The following is a 23,048-nucleotide window of genomic DNA, read 5'->3' on the forward strand; positions in this document are numbered from 1 at the left end:
GGGCTTTGCCTGATTCTCATTTTGTCATGTCAGATTTCCCAGATTTTCTCAGAAATCCCCAAAGTGAAAAATTGGTCTCATTTATGTTGTCTTTAACCTCACACTTCAAGGCTCACTCCTTTAAGGTAGCTATGTTTATAAATTTAAAGTCTTCCAATTAGCTAAATTATCTGGTTCTTAAAGCAAAAGATAAGAAAATCAATAATAAAAATCAAGCAAGGAACTCAAGATTTGGTTTTCTTAATGAGGTGGGATTTCAGAATCACCATCATTGCAGAACAGTTTCCAGGAAGAGTTTCTTCCTTTTCTGCCTCTCCACAGGTTAAGAATCATGAGATAATTTGTTTAAAAAGAGTTTGCTTGGAAATTTTTTTAGAGACGTGTTTATGTTAAAGAAGCAGACTAAAGAAATAGGCATTCCCTTTGCAGTGGATAATAACAGTATTTTTGAGGCTATAAACAATTCAAAATGCTGAATTTTACTATGGGGTTATTTTGCAAATTTTGCTTCCTTCTGTACACTTGTATTTAAAAAAATAATTTTCAGAGAGTGACATTTCATAGTAGAGTCTGAGAGAGTTTCCAACTGATCAGCCATTGAGAAATTCGGACAGCCAAATGCACAACTTAAAAATCCAGATGAAGTGAGCTAAGCTTTATTTCCCTGTGCTATAGCAACTTATATAAATAATAATACCTAGGTAATTATATATAACATACATCACTGGCAAGATCCCTTGAAGCTTTGGCAGCAAGTAAAGGCAGAGAATCAAGTTTCATTTCAAAGCCCTGGCCCTTACTCTTCTCCCAGCCTTCTTTGTACTTAATCTGAGAAAGGAAAGACATCAACATGTCACTAACACATGAACACATAAGATCTTCAAACAAACATGAAAATGACTAAGAGCAAAACAGAAGTAGAAATATGCTCAGTCCATGAACTGGAACCTTCTTAAGGTACGGTTCATTATAATTTTGAGCTAATTAATTGGCCAGGATTGAGCCAAGAATTTTATTCTAAGAGTTTACAGGCACCTTAAATCCCAGAACATGCACCAATAGCTCTTAATTTTTACCAGGCATGGGGGAAGGAACTTCTTCAAAAGTGCCTGTGGTTATGTCTACATACGCAAATCGTGTCAATCAACAGGAGCTGATCTAGAGGGCAGAACAGCTGGTGCTCAGAATCAGACGTCACACTACTCATTTCAGGATTTCTTCCCTGCCATACTAGAGCTAGTCAGGTCCCATACACTGAATACTTATTTGTAGCTGAAGTTCTTCATGTGAGATGCTGGACAGCATCTTTCGGTTTGGCTGCATTCAAAGGGAATCCAGCTCATGTGCTCTGAGACCACCCCAAAGTGTGAAGCAAGGCTCAGTGAAGAATCAGGAGATTTGCTTGAGCCAAAATATGCATGAAAATCACATGTTTAGCTTCTGAAAGTAAGTGGAGTTAAAGTACTAGTCGTTTAAGCTCTTTTTCAATTCTGAACAAGTATGCCTTCATGCATACTATGCATGCATCTAATGAAGTATCCAGAAAGCCATTATTTCTGGATTTGTTTTTTTGTATGGTTATATTTTACTAGTAACTAGTGAGCATGCATCCCAACCTATTATAGCCACTTTGTGGTTCTGCAACACTCTACCCATGCAATTCAAATAAAACTTAGGGGTAGAACACAAGGTATGAATATACCAGGAAAAACTTCCAGTAATGCCAACTCACAATCATGAAAAATTATGAAACTGGTTCAAAAATAACAGTCACATCAGTTAATAAGTCTAGATTTTTTTCTGGTTTTCCACTTATTTGTCTCGTTGGGCATTTTTTCCTCCAAAACTATAACGATGGAGGCCTGAAAAAATACTTTAAAAATGAAATAGAAATTACACTTTTCCAGCAAGTGCTTGATTTTAACTCCCATGTATCCAAGTAAGTCACTACGTATTGTCATGAATTATGAATGGCAGCAAAAGTGAGTTTGATTCAAGATCACTAAAGTCACTGTGTATTTTTCCATTGACTTCAGTGAGCTTTGAAATATTAGAACTGTGAAAATGTTGGGTTTTCATACAAACACCACCTCAGAAGCAGTTAATTTTGTAACGTGAACACTGATTTACTAAGCAACTTCAAATTATCTGAAAAGGTCTTGAAAAAAACATAGTGGTTTCACTATACTTGAGATTGTATCCCTATCTATTCTGTTTACCATATTTCATGCTGGTTAGTAAAGACTGATGATAAATATTAAATGCTTCCAGAAACACTGTCATCATCTTTACATTAATTTCTGTCTATTAACAGCATCATGAACACCAGCATTTCCACATTGTGTGGCTTACCTCACTGTATAACTCAGCATTGGCTTTTGCCTTGACTAACTGAGGTACATCCTGAGGTAGAGTGTAATTTGTTTTTGTCTTCTCATACTGGGCTCGGTAGTTCAGCTGCCATATAATGAAAAAGTCAACAACAAATTCAGTTATTTTAAATTCACTAAAAATATGATCATTACATTGATTGCCTGCTGTTGAATTTCAGGCTAGTAGTGGCATATGTTATAGATACACTCATAGGTACAGCTGACAGGACAATAAGACACTTATAACTTCTACTTAGGTACTAGAAAGTAAAATTATTATTCTATAAATAGAATAGTTACTGATTATCTATAAGTAGAAAATATATTATTAAAAACATGCATTAATAAACACACAGAAGACAAAACCCTAACAAAGCACACAAATACAAATCTTAAAAATGGAGGAAAATACTAGATCTACAGGTATGCTTGCCACTTTTTTTGAAGTTATTTCATTCAATTTGTGTTCTTATTTTGGTTGTAAATCTGCAAATGACCTATCAAGAATATAAACACTTCAGTGCTACAAATGCTATGAAGCAAAATTATCTCATAATTCTAAGAAACAATGGTGGCTAATGATGACAGAACTTACATCACTGAGCTGCTGCGCATTTATCTTGGCTTGAGCAATTTGTGGAGTGCTGGCAACAGAGCTGTACTTCAGCTTGTCTATGCTTTGCCTGTAGTTTACCTAGTTTAAAATAAAAATTTAAAAAGATTTCATAAAGGAAGAAATGTTCAGACTGGAAAATGAGAGAGAGAGTAGACTAAGCTTTGTTAGCTAATACTCTGGATAAATCATTACTTAAACCATAATAAATTGAGGTAAGGAAAAATGCCAGGATCTCTTGGATGACGTATGAGTTAATGCTCTGAAAATTTCGTAGTCTGAGGTCATAGGTTTTATTTTACTTTGAAAATGGACTTCATTTATAGCTCCTCTCCATCAAAACCCCAAATTCTTAAAAAGATCCAGTTTCAGCTGGTTCCCCAAAGCACTCCTACAAAACTGATGTTCTTAACCATCACTTAGACTGTTTTTATCTTTATTAGGCTTATCTTTATAAAGGAACATGGTTAATGTCTATTAAGAGGTCTGTCCAGTGTAATGCTGTGCAGAGCAAATGAACTCTCTTACTCTTTGTCTTTATTGAATCTTAAAGTAATAATTAATCATGAAATCTCCCTGTGTGGTAAGAGCTTGTGTGGATGATGAAAAAATAAAAATATATATTTATGGTACAAAACAAAGTCATTTTAATGTCAATTGTTGATAGGATTGCAGCCCACTAAATTCCTAACACATTAGCATGGTAGCAGCAAAAATGATCTATAAAATGCATATATTAAATCCCCAAATTATGCAAGATTAAAAAAAAATCGTGAAGCATTCTATCAGACCTGTTGCTGCCAAAGGACTCAGTGTTACACTGCAGGACACAGTTATTATTCTCTGTAGGCCTTAATTAATATTCACTGTAGTTAATCACCACCTTGTAAACACTGCAAATGACATTGCTTAAAACTAGTCTCTTAAGAACATTTTTTTCCAGCAAAGTGGAATATATTTCTAGTGGCTTTGAGTTATTGAACTATTTTAACGCGAACCTTATCATCTCAGGTATCCTCACATAAACTTGTTCTTTCTGCCATAATGACAAAACCTAGGAAAAAAGGCTCTCACAGGTCCAAAGTGATCAAGGTATTTAAAATAGTTCATTTGCTTCTTTATAGAGACAGAAAGAATTTTAATTCCACCAAAGGGATATTTCTTTTTAACTGAAACTCTGTATTTACGGCTACTTGTGATTCCTTAGTGTGTGAGAGTTGTATTCTTAAAGAGTTCAGAGTAAACATGTTGGTTATCAGTGAACACGATGAGTCCTGGGACTGTTTCAAGCTACTAAATGATGATCATGACTAATGCAACTGAGTCTCTGTGGCCAACGCATTTAATGTTCTCCAAACCCAGATGCTGACTATGAACTGTAGTGCTGAAATGTTTAGAGTGAGTAGAATTAATTTGTGCATTTTTGACATGAATTCATGCTTACTTAGAACTCTTTCAGGATAAAGTGCTCTCCGCACTAAGCAATCAAACACTTGTCTTCATTTCTTAAAGCTTTTTCAAAGACAAAGCTGACATTACTGCTGAAGAAGCAATAGTGCGTCTTACATTTGAAGTGTATCAAGCACTTCCACAAAAACATCAGGGTTCTAAATTCTACCCCACTATGGTACCATCTTTTTCTTGGAAAAGGTATTCAGGCCCAGATAAATCTCATATGTTAATGGCCTCTTTAAGGCATCTCGCCCCTGTTTTTTTGCAATTTCAATGGAAAGACAGGTTGTATATGTCTTACGGAGTTAGAAATGCCCTGCAGAGGTGCTGCTCTCTTCCTGCTGATTTTGTAAGTGATGCCTGGTGACTGTGCTCCTATCTAAGGGACAGGGTAAGTTCCCCATGGTAGATGAGACCAATCAAGCCTTCAATGCTTGTGAGAGGTGAGAGTATGGTATCTTCTACAGTCTGACGTCCTCCATTTATGTATAGAGCACACATAACCACAGCAGTACACAAATTTCTTCACGTTCCGTAAGTAACTCAACCCCAAGCACAGAGGGCACTTCTCTCACACGGACCACAAGCACAAGGAAGGTTATGTGACCAATTTGTTCCCCTTCAAAGGGGAACACCTCTCTTCAGGGATTTCACAAAGGATGAAAAGCCTATGTAAGTCTCCCTGCCCTTTCTGTGCTTGATGTTGCTGTGGAAGCTGCCCAGGATGGTGAGACATTTTGCAACACAGACTAGGGATAAGGCAGAACTCAGCCATTTCACATCACTCACAATGTGCTGAACTGAAACCAACGACAGGAGGTGGCAGCACTTTCTATTCCTCTGAGCCCTCTTGACTCCCTGCAATATTTTGCTTTAACTTTGTCACCACTAGCTGCTTGCTCCCATGATTAAATCATCATTTGACACATGCAATCTATCACAAACTCTCCTACAGAGAGATGATGAGCCATGCAAGTCCTAAGGAAAAAAAAGACCCAAACCAAAACATATTTACATCTTTCAAAGGGACCAACTTCCTTGTTGTCTGATATGAAGGAGTGAGAGTAGCTGGGTAATTGTAGTCAACACCGTCATGTTTGTAATCAGATTTATAGGCTATCTGAAACACAGGGAGAAAAAAAAATCATTCTTTTTCTTTTTTTAAGCTGTCATTTGTTTGAATAATTATCAGTCAAGAGGAAAGGAGAAACAATAATATTAATATTAAATGCAGGAAACAAAGTAAGTTCAATGTCATGAGTGACAAAGAAAATGAAATTATTTGCATAGTTTAGCCACTAATTGATTCTTTTTCAGCTCCTCAATTAATCCAGTGCCAACAGTGGGAGCATTAACTTAACTTCCACCTATGACACATCTCTTTTATCTTTCTGCTTAGTTCTCAAGCTTCTTACAGATTTGTAAATAATGTACTTGAAGGAATGGTATGTAACAAAATAGCTTCTTGACTAACCCAGTAAATTAAATTGGAATCCAGAAATCTTCATTAAAGACTGGGTTTTTTTCAGCAAAGGTCTGACCCTGGTGGTGGTGGCACAGCAACCTTCAACATCCTACTGATGTCAAAAAAACCTGAAGGAGCTCAGTATGTTGCCAGATCACTGAATTTGCTTATTTTAACTTCTTCCACACAGTGAGCTATAAATCAGTACAAAAGGTTTTCCAGAATTTCCCCTCTTCTTAACATATCTATCCTTCAGATCTCCAGTACAATATGATCTAAAGTTTTCTATCAGTCAATTTAATTCTGGAAAAAACTTAAAGACCAGAAAGCAACAACCATGCAAGCGTGATTAAAAAAAGACTTACATTGCTTGCCAAGCTGCCGGCTTTCATGGCATGTAGCATTCGTTTGTCCATGCCGATACCTACATAATGACCTTTCATCTCATTCTGGTAGGTTTCTTTGTATTTAAGCTGTACAAAAAAAAAACAAAACCAAAAAAAAACAACTCTGAGAAAATATATTTCATTTTTCTATGAGTTTCCATATGTTGCAGCAGTGAGACAAAATATTACAGCTGTGGTCTACTAGTGTTGCACCACTACAGAAATTTATAACAACCATAACATTTTAAAAAATAAAAACTAAACCCCTCTGTGAGTTTCCTATTTTCAAGGTGTCGTTTACATATTCTTCAGATCACCTGAACATCACGTAAAGGACATACCTCTGCATTCTGTTGCTGCATATTATTTCATCAGAACTAAGTATTAGAAAGAAGTTGCAGGGAAATATTATTTGTACATTAACAAACAAATACTCCTCTACCAAAACTGGACTCTTTTGGTGCCGATTTCACCAAGCCCAGAGCAGGGAATTCAACAACATGGTAAATTAATCACTCCACCAACTCATCTGTATGGCAAAAGCTCAACTCCTCCTGGATTTCAGAGAATGGTACCAAGCAGTATAAAGTAAAGTTGTACTTCAGTATCATGAGATACAAGCAGTATAATTATTAATATTTTACTATCACACAGTAAACATGTTCCTCACTGACAGTAACTGTGGTAAAGTATATTCTGCCTACCTTTCCAGTCAGGACATGGACATACACAATGAAATAAGTAACAATTATGATAGATTACAGTAACAACTGACAACTACTTGCCAGATTAGCAGTTTATTGTAAGTAAATTCTCTTCATATATCATAATAGTTCTTTTCATAATCCTATATAAAATAAGACCCAGTTATCCATCTGGACAGACTAGGATAGGTGCTGTACACACATGGGTTAAAATCAGTTATAATCAAATTCCCAGCACACACTTATCTGAAACACACACAGAGATGTCTTGCAATTCTAGCAGCTACCAGGTTAAGCAAGCCACACATGAGGTATTGAAAACTTACATCACTGGTGAATTTTGAGATCTTGCTCACATTCTTGAATTGCGGGGTATCACAATAGTTCATGCTGTAGCCTCTGTTCTTTCCAAGATCCTTCTTATACTCCACCTTAGTGACAAAAATGCACAAGGGAAAGGTTAAACTTTAACCTGCTCTGTCAAGTTCCTCCACACACTTTTTATTAGCCAGACTCACTGTTCAGAGATTTTGATATATGGCTTTCATCAAATGGCTTATGATGACAGTTAATATGAAGATGATTTTCATATGCTCAGTTCTTGTTTTATAGGCAAAAAAAATGCAATCAATTTCATTCATTTGGACCTCAGCAAAGTGTATGAGACAGTGTCATGAGGAAAATTATTAAGAAAAACAAGGATCTACAAAGGAATTTTCAGGTGAGTGTGGAGCAAATGAAAACAGAAAAAGCAATGAGTGGTTTTCAACAAGAAGGATTGAACAGGGGACACTCACCAGCAGAATTACTCAGCGAAAGTTTAAATACAGAGCTGGTAATATTTTCTTTAAGTACTGTTGCTCTGAAGTAGGAATGTTGAGGGTGATATTTAAAGGGGCAATGGAAATGAGACTAAATTTAGTGATGTAGGTTAATATATGTCGAGAGTAGTCATGCAAATTTCAGCTGCAAGAGCTCATCACCTGGAAAGGCTAAGAAAGAGAAAACTCTTCATATGTAGGCTGACCACAGAAAGATGGCAAGATGCCAATGTAACACAGCCATGAAAAAGGCAAATGCAGCTCCAGGCAGGAGGAAGAGGAGACTTTTGAGTAGGCACTGGGCAGTGCACATACCATACACCAGGTTCCAGCAAGAACTCAACAACAAATTATGTTCTCTTACAGTCATTCCTTTTTAAGGAACATGCACTCAGCCTGTAAGAGCTGCAGTGAAAGACTGTGAGAGATGAGAAGAATTTGGCTTGCTTAGTCTAGGAAAAGAAGGTAGAGAGAAGAAAATTATATGTGTTTGTAAACATCTCAGAAAGGTAATCATGCAGGGAGAAGAATCTTTTAAACTAAAGGACAATGTTACAACAAACCACAATAGTAATAAAGTGGACAGGAGTAAATGTAGGATAGAAATTAGAAGAAGAGGATTATATGATATTGTGCTGGAACAACGCGATCCAGGAATCGTTGGCCCAGGAGGCCCCTTCCAGTCCTGCTTCCAGGAGTTTTCATTATTGAAGCTTTTATACTTTGACATCTCAAGAGTGCAAGTTTTTAAACTGCCATGGGGAAGCTCTAGAAACTCACATTTATTAATAGATTTATAGCTGATATGACACTATAAATAAATTAGTAATTCAGAGTCTACTGAGAATTCCCTAGCAATCTTCCTTTGCCAAGCAGAAGAAGAAATGCATTATCAGTAACTCACAGTCTTTAACATGATGGAAGAAAACAGAAACCTGCACTAACAGAATGGTACAAATTTTGGCTCTGTTGGTGTTATTTTTTAAATTATCAGTAGAACCTTCTTTGAAACACTCTAAGGTACATACCCAAGTCATCCTAAAACATTTATGAATATAAATTCACAGCACATTAAGAGCACAATTCAGGGGTTTTTTTTAGATTTCTATTCTTCATGTGGCCAAATCAGAATTCCTCCTCTGTTGTTAATTTCCCATACTTTCTTACAGAGCATTGGAAGTGCCAGATAACAGCACCTGAAAATTTGTTTTTGCACCTTCCTCTCCAGTTACTGTGCTACACACAGATCATTGCCCATGTGTAATAAGAAAAACAGCTTTTTGTATTTGTAGTCCTTACCCATCAGTCACAAATGTTTGTATGAGCTGCTCTGAAACTTGTTATCAGATCAGTTCAACCCCTTACCTCACTGACAAGCTTGTTAACACTTTGGGCTTGTTTCAGGACTAAGTTGTCTTCAGCCGTTAGGGAGTGAAAGTGAGCTGCACCTTTCATCTTGGAAAGATCTTTCTTGTATTTTATCTGAAAAGAAGTAGGCAAAATTATAAAATAGGTGTCTACCTTTTCACCATTGCTATTTAGACTGGCTTCATGAGTCAGGATAAGATTTTTCCTATTCTTGCTTTGAACTTGCTAAGTTGAAACACTGTAAGTTGTTACTTCCTGAAATAAACCACATATAAAATCACAGGCCTAACAATCCCTGTCAAGCCACTTCACTAGACAGCATTTTTTAATCCATTTTTTGTTGGATTGAACAGCACTGGTTGTTCATAGCGTGAACAGATAGCTAGCGGATCCTTGGCTAGTGACTAGCTGGAGCTTGTGTGTTCTGTTACTGAAGTTAAGCCTCAGTACTGTAATTTTACACTTCTAGTCAGAGAATTTTGTATAGTTATCAAGTGCTCTGTGAACTTTTTCTTTTGTAGAAACCAGCTTTTTAAAGAAGCTGTGTCTTTTTGCACTTAAAATGTTTTTAAGGAAATTACTTCTCTACCAAACCAAGACTGAAATAAGGGATCTGTTAATTTAATTGCAACATCAGGTTATTGACTTAAATTGGGATTGGATGGGTGAAGAGAGATAACACTTACATTGGCCTTTTACCAAACTTTGTCCAGCGAAAACCCTATTGGGAATATATTTCAGTATTCTTTGCATACAAGGAGATGCTTACGTTTTTCATCTTATGTTATTGCTTCAAAAATCAGATTCATAATATACAAATTAACAAACTGTTTTAAACATGCTGAAGTGCAAAGTGTTTGGGTTTGGTGGGGTTTTTTTTACAAGTCTGCACACAGTTTCTCAGGCTTTAAAGACAAGAAACAGCTTGATAAGTACTCTGGTGTGCAAGCGTTACTGCTATGAACCAACCCTTCTTCTTGCTCCAGGTATTACAAATTAGAAAGGAAACTACTGACTATTAGCATTTTGAAAACCTATGAAACTGCCATCTTTATCTGGAAAGGTTAAATATTTCATGTTTAAACAAGGGATCACTGAGTTTTTCATCAAAATAGGGATTAGTCACAGAAGGTTTCAGGGTTTTTTTATTCTCTCAGTCATAAACTCAGGTAACAGAATATGACTGATCCTTTCACTCTAGTTTACTGCTAGTGTCTAGTCCAGGCTAGACTGAAACACTCAACTATCTGTCAGGTCCCCAGAAAACAGACTGAGCTCACCAACTCAGGTAGCCCCATGGGGGACAGGTGTCCACAGTTCAAAGGCTGTCACTCACAGGAACCCTTCACAGCAGCCACAGTGTAGTGACATACAGACTGACTCTTTCTTTGTCACTATGAGAAATGGTCTCCTCAGATAGGACTGGGGATCTTTAATCAATGAGCTGAATGCAAGAATTGCACATTGCTACTTTTTCTGCCAATTCTTTAGCTTACCACCCAAAACTAAAAAACCCCAGCCTAGAAATCAGCTCTTGTGAAGTGACAGTGTCATACTCCATAGTTGCTTTTCCTCCATATGACTTGCTTTGCACTAGAGGCATGATAGATCAAAATATCAAAACCAGTTCCGCTCATTCATCCTCCATTTATTCACTACTGGGAATACCACAGTAGTCCACAGGATGATTAAGGCAGTTGAAGGTTTCATTAATAATACAGGTACAGATTTGCCAGGAGGGTTAACCTAACAGTAGGGATCCCCATTAGTTGCTACATCCATCTCCTCCCTCATGCAAGTTGGAGCTGTGTCCCTTCCTATTAATGGATATTATTAATCCCCTGAGCCATGCAGTTCCCAGCAATGCAGTGAAATGTCATTGTTGTTTACTTCCCAAGTGTAATTTTAGCATTCTCCTCCCAGGCACTGCTCTGACAAACTGCTGTTTTTAATTGTTTATGAATTGTATTGATTCAGGTTTCATACTTACATCACTTGCCAATTCATTTGCTTTCTTGGCATTTTGATAAGCTGGAGTGATCATAGCAGGAAAGCTTCCTTTCCCTCTGTGTTCTTCATACTCATTCATATAATCCTGAAGAAAATTCAGAGTGTTTACTCATCATACATGAGCAGGTGGGACCATGGGTGATTTCACAAAGCCCCTTATTAGTCCTTATTAGTAGGAAATTTCATTGCTTCATTTTGGTGGTTTTTTTTTTATGAAAAAGAGAATAAAATGATAAAACTGTAAGAATAAAATCACCCATTACATCAACTGTGCCTGTAAAACTACTTATGTTGCATTGCAAAAGAAATGTAGGTAGCAATTAGTTGTGGTCAAGACAGAATTCAAGTATACAATGATATACATCCTTCTAATCTCACCTCAGTTATTACAGAGATGATACCTGCTAGCCCCTGTCTTTGTCAATAGATGTTTCCCTGGAAAGCTATAAAAATATCTAATGATTTGGGCAGCCAGGAGATTTGCTTAAACTTTCCAAGTGTCGCATAAGGTCACCCTTCCTCTGTGATGTGACAGAAATATCTTGATCTCTCCATGGCCACTTCTCACATCATAACTGACCAAAAATAATATTTCTCTAGTGCAGCGATACATCTTGAAGAGGGGTTCATTAATGAAGTAGAAACATATAAAGAACTAAATTCCTTAGGGAACAAAATCACAAAATTCCATTTGCTTGATTTAAAAAACAATTGTTGTGGAATTAATACTCTTAAATCTACCTATAGATAAGTTTAGGTGTAAATTTTTGACAATATGAAAAGCATTTTGATAATTTAATAACAAAATACTGGAGTTTTTTTTAAATGGTAATGCACAATGATCATCCCAAAGCTTTCTGTGGCAAGATCTGGGGACAATATAGTAAGCATACAAACAAGTAAGATATAGTGTAATGTGTCTTTGTAATATTTCGTAAATCTTTGTAGTTAAGAGTCAGTTTAAGTGAAAAAAAGAACATGTGGCATGTCAATAATGTCATGAAGAACACAAATAGAAAGGACTATAAATATCTGGGATATTTCTTTTGTGACTTCTCAATGCAAAACAATCCACTGCAGGTCATTTTGTGCACCAACAATGTCATATCATAAGATAGGTCATATAATTCTGTGAACAATATAATGTAATTATAGCTATTGCATCTAAATTATTCTATAAACAGGCATAGAAAATAAAAAATATCCTTGACTAATAAGCTGAGTTAGTTTCTTAAAATACTGTTCCTGAGCCTGAATTCTTCAGACTAACTTGCCATTTTCTTTTTCTTCTAACATTCTCAAATACATTTTTATATAATTTCTAATATTTCTCATATTACAAAACAGTATTTTCAAAGTTCCAGATAATTAATTTAGCCATTTCTAAGATTTTTTAAACATGAACAAAACAGGTGTTCATGTTCAAAACATGAACAACACAGGAATTTTACAGTAAGATTAACTTAAATTGTCTCATGTTATATATATATTTGTATGATGTACCTCCATGATCTCAACAGTGAGAAATCTAATCTCTTTAACCATCTTTCACTCAGAAAGATCCATTTATTTCAGTGACTCTATTTTATTTGAATAAAAATATCAAAATCCAATCTACAAATATTAAAACTCAAATTAGATTTGAAGTCTATGACTGAAGTTTCAAAGATACTTTCGAAGAAAAAAAAAATAAATTAGTTCTAAAGATAGAAGCATTTTAATGCTTGAAAATACAGTTAATGCTTTTTCAAATTCATTTTATTTGCTTATTCTTACTAAAACTTGCAGTAGTTCAAAAACTAGAAACTAAGTGAAGGCTTCATTCCTACATATTCTAAACTCACATTCTTAAATGATGGTTTGCTTTTCACACTTTGATGATGTTGGGTTGGACAGAAGAAGTGAAGAAATGTAAAATCCCAAATGTCTTAGGACAATATATTGCCTGTTCCTTCATTTCTCCAAAGTACATGGGTCTCATGAGGAGGTAGGATGACAAACCTGAGACTAACCATATAGTTTTGTTTATACAAAACCACTATTCAGTTCCTTTCAAATTGCCTTTAGCTGTATTCAGTTCTATTCAGCTGTACTGTTTCCCTAACTTAATTGTAACAGAACTTTGGATGCATTTTGGGAGACCACAAAAATAACTGCATTCCCTTAAAAATGAAACAAAAGCAAAATGAATGCCACAGACCGAAACTGAACTATAGCTTATTTGGTTCCATAAATACAGAACTACAACTTGTCAAGATTACAATACCACTTTTGTAGAAGAGCTCAAATCCAAGAAATCATGTACGATCTTCAGTGCTACTCACACATATTTAAAGCTGAAAAGCTTCTAAGATTTCTAAAAATACTGGCAGGGAAAAGGTGCCTAACTACTAATTTTCTACCATTTCACAGCCCTTGCACCTTTTCTCCTGAGTGAATTTACATTTTCTTTCTCATGGAATGAGAAAGTTTCCACAAGTAAACACTTTTCAGTGTGATACATAACACCCCCACAATAGATATGTATAGTGCACACATGCACACAGATAAAATTTACCAAGGTAATGCTTACCTTCTGGAATGTCCCTACTGTAAGGATCGTGCAATGACAGTGCATACACCTTGTAGTCTCACCTTTTAAGTGAAGTATTTTAAGTATATTACACATTCAAAGCATGGTGCTGTTGCACACCATCTTTTCCTTTGAGACCTTACTTTCTTGTACAAGAAAGAAAAGTGAAAATAGATCTTACTGTAGTTTCTAAAGTCCTGAGCAATCAGCCATAGCAATGATCAACACCAGCATGGATATCTCTCAGATGTTACATACCTGGCCATACTGATCTACATTTTCTCTTGCAAAAGTAGCATCTGTTCCAGCTGTATGGCTGGCTTTTCCCTTGATCTCTTTTTCATATCTTTGATGATACTTTACCTAACAGGAAAAACGAAAAGGAAAGAATAATCCATATGAGTTTTGTCTGGTACACAGATGCTGCATAATAAATAATAATCAATGACATGAACATGTTGACAATAAAGGATTGTCAAAAGATTGTCAAAATTCCCATTGCCACCAATCTACAGAAGTCAAATATGCCACCTGAAGATATAATAAAAGTAGTGGTGTATTTTTGAATAATGCAGTAGGAACATGGGACTTGCCATTTCAACCTAGACCATTAGTTCAGTGGTTTTAGCACCACCTGTTTTTCAGTGGCTAATCCCTGATGCTCTAGCAAGTTAAAAAGTAGAACCGATTGTAATGTAAATTCATGGTTACCACAGAGCATGTTTTTTACCACAGGGTCATCTGAACACCATTAATAAATGGGCTCATTTCAGAAAGATTTAGGCAGCCAAACTTCAAGTTTAGACCAAGTTTTGCACTACCTTTGCTGGTCAAAATAATGCCTGTAACCTGGCACTGCCCTTTAATCACCATGTGTTTGCTGACACAAATGAAGGGTTTTCCACAGATCAAAGGCAAACAAAAACATGTAAATATTTTAGAGTCGGTTGCTTTTGCCTTCAAAATTACAGATTGCGTCTTATTTTCCTCAGTGACTCTTAATAACATTTTAAATTCACTTCTATTGAGTACAGCACATGTTATCTTCTCCAACAATAAGAGCTTTCCTTTCAGTCTCCAATGGCAAAACACAATTAACTGTACATTTTGAGGCAATACTAATGTCCTTTTACAATGCTTTTTAAAGAATACAGAGGGATTTGTGGTTTTGTTATGTTTGGAGAGGAAAAGAAAGCCAGTAAAGATTAGTTCATCAAGGAGTTAAAAAAAAGCCCAAGAGTAGGACAGCAAAATTAGTGGAATAGAAAGCTGTATTTTATAAACCTATACCTATGTCAAATATATGCACGTGTCTGTGCGTGTATATGTGTGTGTGTATATACTTAATATATATATAATTGCTATTCAGGAAGCTAGTTTCTTGCATTCACAAAAGCCTCATCCTGCAAGACCATAAAAGAAGGAATAGGAGAATGAACTGTAAGGATCAACTGGGAACATGTAAAGTCATGGCAAAGAGAGCTCTACAAACACAGCCCTCCCCTGGTACAAGGTTATCCAGAGATATTGTTGCTGTGTAAATCAGAGCTACGCTTCAGCCCCTCTAACTCATACTGAGTTGGGCAGAATGAAATCAAAGACCTCCTGCTGACTCCTTATTGTCTTCCTTCATACTTGTATGCAACAGAGGTAAAGGTGACACTTTTGCCTACAAAAATCTAGAGTGTTGATTCACAAATAAAATACCTAATTTTCTCTTTGTGCATAAAACTCAAATTCATTCCTGCAAAAGACAATCTCTTAAAAATCTGTGCATGAAATGCACTGCTAATTTAAGTCCACGATGTTAATGGAATTTCTGTCAGTAAACATTTTAATCCAAAATTTGTGTGACGTGTTTGTCTTTTCTTCCCCAAAAGAAACTTTGCTTTGGACACTTACATCACTGGCTAATTCATTCGCTCTCTTGGCTATTTCATAAGCTGGAGTGATCATAGCAGGAAAGCTGCCTTTCCCTTTCTGTTCTTCAAAGTCTTCTGTGTATTTCAACTGTAAAAAAAATCAAGACAGTTCAGGAGCAATTAGACCAAATGTATCTTGATTGCACACATAATCAGTTCTTAGAGTTGCAAAGTCAGGCATCCGAAGGCTGTCACCTGCCTAAAGGAAGATGAACCATGAAATCTGAATCTTTACAATGTAGTGTTTAACTACATGACTGCATAACTTCTGCAGGACCTCTGTGTCTCATTCATGGTATAGGATGGATCACAGCTGTTTAAAGAAAATATACCAAAGTTGTCTGCAAGATGCCCATTTGATTTATGTTAGAGTCAGGCAGCTTCCTTCTTTACTCTGCATGGCACTCAGTTGCTGGGTATAGAACAGATCAGTTTTCTGCCTTCAGTTCTGCCAGCCAGCTAGTCCCTAAAATGGCCTAGAACTTAATATGGTCCTTTATAACTGGAAGTATTAAATACTTAATGGTAAACTGAGTTTTCCCTTAAAATATTATTTTTTTTCTTTTAAGTTCATAATTTTAGGTGATTTATAAATGTCCTAAGAGCCACCTGTAGAGTCAAAACAGGTCAACTTATTTTATTTCACTTACATGACTTGAAAGCTGTCCTCCAACCTTTGCATGAAGTATATCTGGAGTGTCTACAACAGAGGTGAACTTCGAAACTCTTTCTTCATGTCCCCGCTTATATTCTACCTGACAGAGAAAACATGAAATACGTATTACAAACAATAAGCAGTATTTTCTATCACAAGGCTTCAAGAGAAAATGAGCAACAGCAGTCAAGACACTCCCCACTGTACAGTCAAGCTATCAGTATATTTAAGGCCTAATTTCTTTAAAGTGAATGCCAGAAACAGACAGAAATGCACCTAGATAATCAAATTTTCAAATGATAATAGATTTATGTGAGCCATACATTTGATCAAAATATCATGAAAATGGTCATTAATAGCCTAACTAAGATTATACTTCACCGACAATGCAGACTGTGTACAGAAAACAATGCAATGCTTTAATTTTTACGGGGCTTATTTTTACTTTACTTTCTCAGTTGAATTGTTGCTTTTATAAATAAGCATTTTTCTGTGCATAAAGTAGCTTGTATATAAATTAAAGTCAATATTACAGGTATTTAACTTCAAATAGTAAAGAAAGCAAAAAATGTCAGATGTAAATAAATAGATTAATAAAGCCATGAAGGGAAGATAAAGATAATTAATTAAATAAGCACTTTAGAGTCATTCACAATCTTTTTTAGGTTGTGATAAGTTACACCAAAAGTTGCTACATCTTTCAGGAAATATCTATATTGTCATTTATCTTACATGATTGTCTTCCCAAGCCAAGTAGTTTGTTAACCCTGTTCCCTGCATCATGTTAAAGTTTTCTCACTTTGCAGAATTAACAGTACAACAAATCTTCATCATAGAACCTACTGTCTAAAGTGAATGACCTAAACCCAGGATTCTCCAAATTCAGAAGTCTAGCATACATTTCTTTAGTAAAAAACTGTGACTTACATTACTGCTTAGTTGGGTGGCTCTTTTAGCAACCTGATAACCTGGAGTGATCATAGCAGGAAAGCTGCCTTTGCCCCTCCGCGGCTCATATTCTTCTGTAAATTGGAACTAGAAAATGAATATTTTGTGTTTTCTTGTTACAGAAGAACCCACTGTAGTTTAATGTGATTACTCTTTCAATGCCTGCTTCCTACAGATACGTATCACTTCATTTAAAAGTAAACACATTAAAGGACTTCTACCTTATAAGTTTGTTAGGTAGAAATATTCCCTACATACAACAGAAAACATTCCCCATTCACATCAATTATCCACTGTTAATTGGCTATGTTGACAGAGTCACTAACCCATTGTATGGGCATAGACAATCCATCATAATTCAGAAGTTATTTTCATCAGTCATGGAAATATAATCACTGAAAGGTCTACTGTATGGAAAATGAGACCTGTTTTCCATCATGAGTTCTGCTCTACTGAGGTAAACAGCACTGCCTGCTATATCAAGTCACCTCAGATATCATTGGTCAGTACTTGAAGTACCTGAAGTACTTGAATACAATTATAAACATATAAATGTATGACTTCTGGGATGGGCAATAGCACCATTCTGTGTCTTTAATCATTTATATGGTTAAATATTGCTACTGACAAAAGTGAACATGTCAGTCTCTCCCTTGGTAACATCTTACCAAAGACTGGCTTTGATGCACTGGTAAGTCTTCTAGAATGATAGACCACACAAATAAAGCTATTCCAAACATCAGCCCACTTACATTACTCAGAGTCTTCTGTGCCTGTGTTATCTTGACCATCTCAGGATCTGGAATGCTCCCTGAGTACCATGATCTTCCTTCCTCACAGGCAGCATAGTAAGCATTCTACAAAAGCAAAATTAAGTAACTACCAATCTTCACCCTTGTTTTAATATACAAACAGCTGATCTGACAGAAAAAAAGGAAACACACACAAAGCCGTGGAAGTGAAATTTACTCTCTGCAGACATAGAGCACAAGGCCTACACTCCACATACCTTCAGAATGCCAGGGCAGAACTTCTATAACAAGAACTGACATCAAGATGTCAGGATCTAGGATCCTGGAGTGAGACTCAGATAACTCCCCCTGGGAATCAGATCACTGGTTGTGAAGCTTCAGTGCCAGTAGGAAGAAGATACATAGAGTATGGCTGTACATGCCACAGTTCAGACAGCTAACTATACAGGTACACTCTTCTTTCCCCGTCTTCTGATTCTTGCACCCTAAGCTATAATCAAGCTATGCTACCTTGAAAAGTTTAGCCAAATGAGAAGCAATGGCTTTTTTATCATTGAAATGCTGTGAGTAAAACCCTAACACCCAGGACTGCCAAGGCCAATCTTCGGTCTCCTGCAGGCTAGCGGTGTGGAGAGTTGAGGATTTTTTCTTACCTGGGTGGCCAGTTGTTGGGCTTTATAGGCAGCTTCAATTTCTCTGGACCTTACATCCCATTGAAAGACTGAACTGTATTGTTCACCCTCTCCTCGATATTTTATCTAAAAAACCCAAACAAAATAAAGACTTGGTTTTAGTATTTTGTTAGTACAGACGAACACCCCCCCATCTTAGGAGAACAGTAAGGGAGACAGTCTCTTAGTCAATAACAATACAGAGTCTGTATAAGCTGCAGCAACAAAAGGAGGTGAATGCAAGACAAAAGAACAAAAACAGTGCAGTTCCCACCATAACAAATCCATGTAGTGCCTGCTAGTTTTGGCTGCATCTTACACCAGTCTGAAGGACAGCTACTTCCAAAAACACCTCTGGCCCCGCTAGGCAACCCTTATTCTTGTCTGTCACACACTGACACCATCAGCCAGCCAACCATGGGACAAATTAGATCAGGGAATTCGTATGTAGGCTTTTGCCGTGTTAGCTTTCAGCTATGTCAGCTCCTCCATCTGCCTCACTGTAAAAATTACCAACATCATCACAAGAGTAGCAGAGGAATAATATGACTACACAGAACTAATTTTATTAATGATTTACTTTAGTTATAATGTTTACCTATGTCTCTGTGTTAGATCTCCAGCTGTTACAGACCAGCCTAATTTTCACTGCCAACTAATAATTTCACCCTGAAGACACATTTGCATATGATATGAATGCAGAAATCAAGGGACTATGACAAGCACACCTGATCCACAAAAACTCTACAGCCCACAATAAAGTCATAGGATCATAGAATCATAGAATGATTTAGGTTGGAAGGGACCTTAAAGATCATCTAGTTCCAACCCCCCTGCCACGGGCAGGGACACCTGCCACTAGACCAGGTTGCTCAGAGCCCCATCCAACCTGGCCTTGAACACTGCCAGGGATGGGGCATCCACAGCTTCTCTGAGCAGCCTGTTTCAGTGCCTCACCACCGCCACAGTAAAGATAAAAAATACCAACCAACTTCTGAAAGCTTGCAAAACTCTCCATCTTTTTCTCCTTCTCCCTCCTTAGATTAACACCACTTACACCCTGCTTATGTACAAAAAGGCCACATAGCCTGTAGCTCTATACTACATAAGTATACATAAGTATACTACATAAGTATACTACATAAGTATACATAAGACTACATAAGTACTTCTTCCATGACACCCATTCTTGCCAAAGGAGTTGGCTGCATTTAGCCCTAAGGTCACAACTCTACTTGCTAATCCACATGCAGCTTCTGCCTAAGATTTCTGCTATTATTGGAGCTGCACATCTGTAAAGGAACAGCACATTACAAATGAAATAGAGCATAAAGTTTTGAAAGAGTTATTTGGTCTTTAGATAATACTTTTGGGGGAAATAATCTATGAGGATTGGAAATCTCGAAGAAATTTTAAGCAGAACATATCAATGCAGCATTAGATGAAAGAACTATTACCCAATGAGAAATATTCTACTCTCCTATTTCCCTGCACAGTGTCCACAAAGCATCATGACTGTGTAAATGTAAATGACTACTATATTTAGTCTTGGGTCCTCACTGTTCTACTGTTACCTTCATTGGGACAGCATATAGAAACACAACTGAAATCACAGCTCTGTTATACAACTCTCTCTGCAGATGCAAAAAATAACAGACCCTGTCCCGAAGAGTGCAAAATCTAAACTGACCGGCCAGAAAAATTACCAAGCATGAGTACCATTATTCCCATTTATAAATTAAGTACAGAGATACAGAGAGATGAATGATTTGTCTGCTCACATAGAAATTCTGTGTAGAGGGTGCGACCTGAATTTTTATCTCTATGTTCAAGTTGGTGTCTCAAAGTAAGACTTGTGTGAGAACATCGTGTTAGGATTGCAGAAATGTTACATTTTCTGCATAAGAAATAATTTTACCTAAAAAACTCCAACAAACTACAGTAGCTATTGACACCTTTTCCCAAGTTAGCATTATTTTATACAACTGCCGATGAAAAAGTTTTTCTGCACTGAAATTTCTACAGAAGTACTCCCTTTAAGTACTGCATAATCAGCTTTTTTACTACCCTTAGCAATTTTCTCTCTGGAGCAGAACCTCATTATGTGATTGAAAAGGACAGAAGGTGCTTTAGGTGTAAAAAACAAGGGAAAGTGATCTTTGAGCTATAATTTGTCTGGCGTGTATATTCACATGCACTGGAAGTATCAGAGTCTCATATCACTGCCTAAAACCAGAAATAGAACCTGCAGTAATCCCAAATTCATTCCTGAACAGATCTGTCACACACAGTTTAAAGTAAGTGTGATAGTCACTGCTGAAATAGTTACTTCCCATGATATTGCAAAAACGGATGAATAAGAAGGCTGTACAAGAGTGATAAAAGATACAGGGTCTAATAATGGCTATTAATGTACCTCAGCTTTGGACAGCTAATACAGAACATCAGAATGAATTTAGCTATAATGTCATAATCTAAGAAATACAACCTTCTGTTTTTATTTTAATGATGGCTAAATCACATCAACACACATTGGTTTGCCTACTAAATATAGCCATGCAGTGCGTAGTACTATTTTAGAGTATAAAAAGACACGACATTCAAGAAAACAGCGTGACACATAGAAGTGAGATAGCTATCAATTACTGGCCGTTTCTGTATTTCTCACTTCATGAAGAGCTTAGAAATGCAAGTCTGAAACAAATGTGGGTGGAGGAGAACAGTGCGAGACAGAGAAGACTGGCCGTGGGAGGAAAGAAGACCTGGAGCACCCCTAGCGGTTAGCCGGGGCAGAGCAGCCTTTCACAGTGCAGAGGCAGCTAAAAGGCCACGCAAACTGCTCCATCCCGAACGCCTCAGCATTTCAGCAAAAACCATTTTCAGTAAAACCACGCAAAGCTCCCTGGACTTCGTGTTTTCTCATCTCTGGTTTGCCAGCAATACTTGACAAAGCATTTATGAGAACCTTTGCCTGTGTTCCACGGAGACAGAATTTACTTTTTGTTTCATGCCCTTTAGTCCCAGTTTCGTAAAGATCACAAAGCAAGTAGGTCATTCTTGTTTCCAATGGCTGCGTAAACCCCCCTGATTTAGTTTTTAAGCTTACATAGCTCTGGGAAGTTTATACGGAAAATATTTCCATGTAGATTATCAGATATGGCAGGTGAGAAACTGCTACCCATTTTTCTTTCTGAAAGCAGAGGCAAATTCATATCTAACTTTTCTTTCTCACGAGGGAACGCATTTAAAAAACTATGATTCAAACCCAGGCTGAGATCTTTACTGCTCTGCAAGAGCACAGAAGGGTAAGTAAAGAATACATATTTATATTTCTAAAACACAATACAAATATGATATCAAAATGTAAAACAAAGTTAAATGTATTTGACCCTCAAGCTTCTTACCTCACTTACCACTTCTGACAGGTTTTTTGCATTCATATTTATTGGTGTCTCAAATATGCTTGTGAACGCATTGGTTTTTGGATTATGCCTAAAGAAGGAAATTGTAAAAGGATATTAGGAATGTAGCAGGCAGCCCACCAGAAAGGTTCTCTTTGAAGACTCAAAAAAACAATACCAGTCTCCACCCCTCTACACATAACTTTTCCCCCACTCACACACAGATCTCAGATTACGTTCAAGTTATTATTGTATTGAGTAGGTGCCTAGAGCAAAATTAATTTTAATGATCTTCATATCAATGCTGTGTTTCTAATAACAAAAGAGAATAATAGAATAAAAAACAACTGTCATCTCTCCTTTTTCTGCTGACAAATTTGACAGGAATTGATCATTATAAAATAAAAACTTCCTAGAATAAACCAGCCCCAAAATCTGCATTTTATACATTTTCCTGATGATCAGCTCAATCTCGTTAACTCTTAACTGCTGATTTGAAAAGCCCTGAATTTTATGGTTGGGTTTATTCTCTTCCCACAGCACTGAAATTGAACTTAATTTGCTATCTTTTAACACACTGGACAAATGAGGAGGCTTTATGTACAGTAACAGGAGTTTCCTATCATTTGTGATTCATGTAAATCCAAAGATATGCATGAGGGCACTAACAATACATAATTTCACATCACACATGGGACCAGGCTGAGTCCAGATAGTGATCTTCCGTTACATTAAATTACTTGGCGTTTTAAATCTTTGCTTTAAAAAAAAGAAAAGGAAACACACTTACGCTTGACAGTAAGGCTTTTTCTCATGGCTAACAAAGTTGTTTACTGTTAGCATCATCTTGCATACTTCGCAGTGAAAACAGGCTTTATGCCACGTCTGGAAATACCACAAAAGAGAAACCAAACAGGCATGATTGTATTTCATTAT

At 36.6% G+C, this 23,048-nt stretch overlaps 1 protein-coding gene across 2 annotated transcripts in view; it reads right to left on the bottom strand.

Moving 5' to 3' along the window:
* NRAP (nebulin related anchoring protein) overlaps nucleotides 1–23,048 on the bottom strand; it is a 58,598-nt gene that overhangs the window by 29,565 nt on the left and 5,985 nt on the right. Inside the window, exons 2-17 of one of the 2 annotated variants that reach the window (XM_080403282.1) lie at nucleotides 22,903–22,997; nucleotides 22,125–22,203; nucleotides 18,694–18,798; nucleotides 18,041–18,145; nucleotides 17,268–17,375; nucleotides 16,336–16,440; nucleotides 15,666–15,773; nucleotides 14,022–14,126; nucleotides 11,172–11,276; nucleotides 9,179–9,295; nucleotides 7,319–7,423; nucleotides 6,264–6,375; nucleotides 5,453–5,553; nucleotides 2,968–3,066; nucleotides 2,353–2,457; nucleotides 721–828 (exon numbers count right to left, since the gene is read on the bottom strand). In XM_080403282.1, the coding sequence (XP_080259408.1) occupies nucleotides 721–828; nucleotides 2,353–2,457; nucleotides 2,968–3,066; nucleotides 5,453–5,553; nucleotides 6,264–6,375; nucleotides 7,319–7,423; nucleotides 9,179–9,295; nucleotides 11,172–11,276; nucleotides 14,022–14,126; nucleotides 15,666–15,773; nucleotides 16,336–16,440; nucleotides 17,268–17,375; nucleotides 18,041–18,145; nucleotides 18,694–18,798; nucleotides 22,125–22,203; nucleotides 22,903–22,997 (1,662 nt within the window). Of the gene's footprint in view, nucleotides 1–720; nucleotides 829–2,352; nucleotides 2,458–2,967; nucleotides 3,067–5,452; nucleotides 5,554–6,263; nucleotides 6,376–7,318; nucleotides 7,424–9,178; nucleotides 9,296–11,171; nucleotides 11,277–14,021; nucleotides 14,127–15,665; nucleotides 15,774–16,335; nucleotides 16,441–17,267; nucleotides 17,376–18,040; nucleotides 18,146–18,693; nucleotides 18,799–22,115; nucleotides 22,204–22,902; nucleotides 22,998–23,048 lie in introns of both variants that reach the window. The other variant, XM_080403281.1, reaches the window with a different exon arrangement.

The sequence above is a fragment of the Falco punctatus genome (assembly GCF_963210335.1).
Source record: "Falco punctatus genome assembly, chromosome: 9".
Taxonomy (NCBI): domain Eukaryota; kingdom Metazoa; phylum Chordata; class Aves; order Falconiformes; family Falconidae; genus Falco; species Falco punctatus.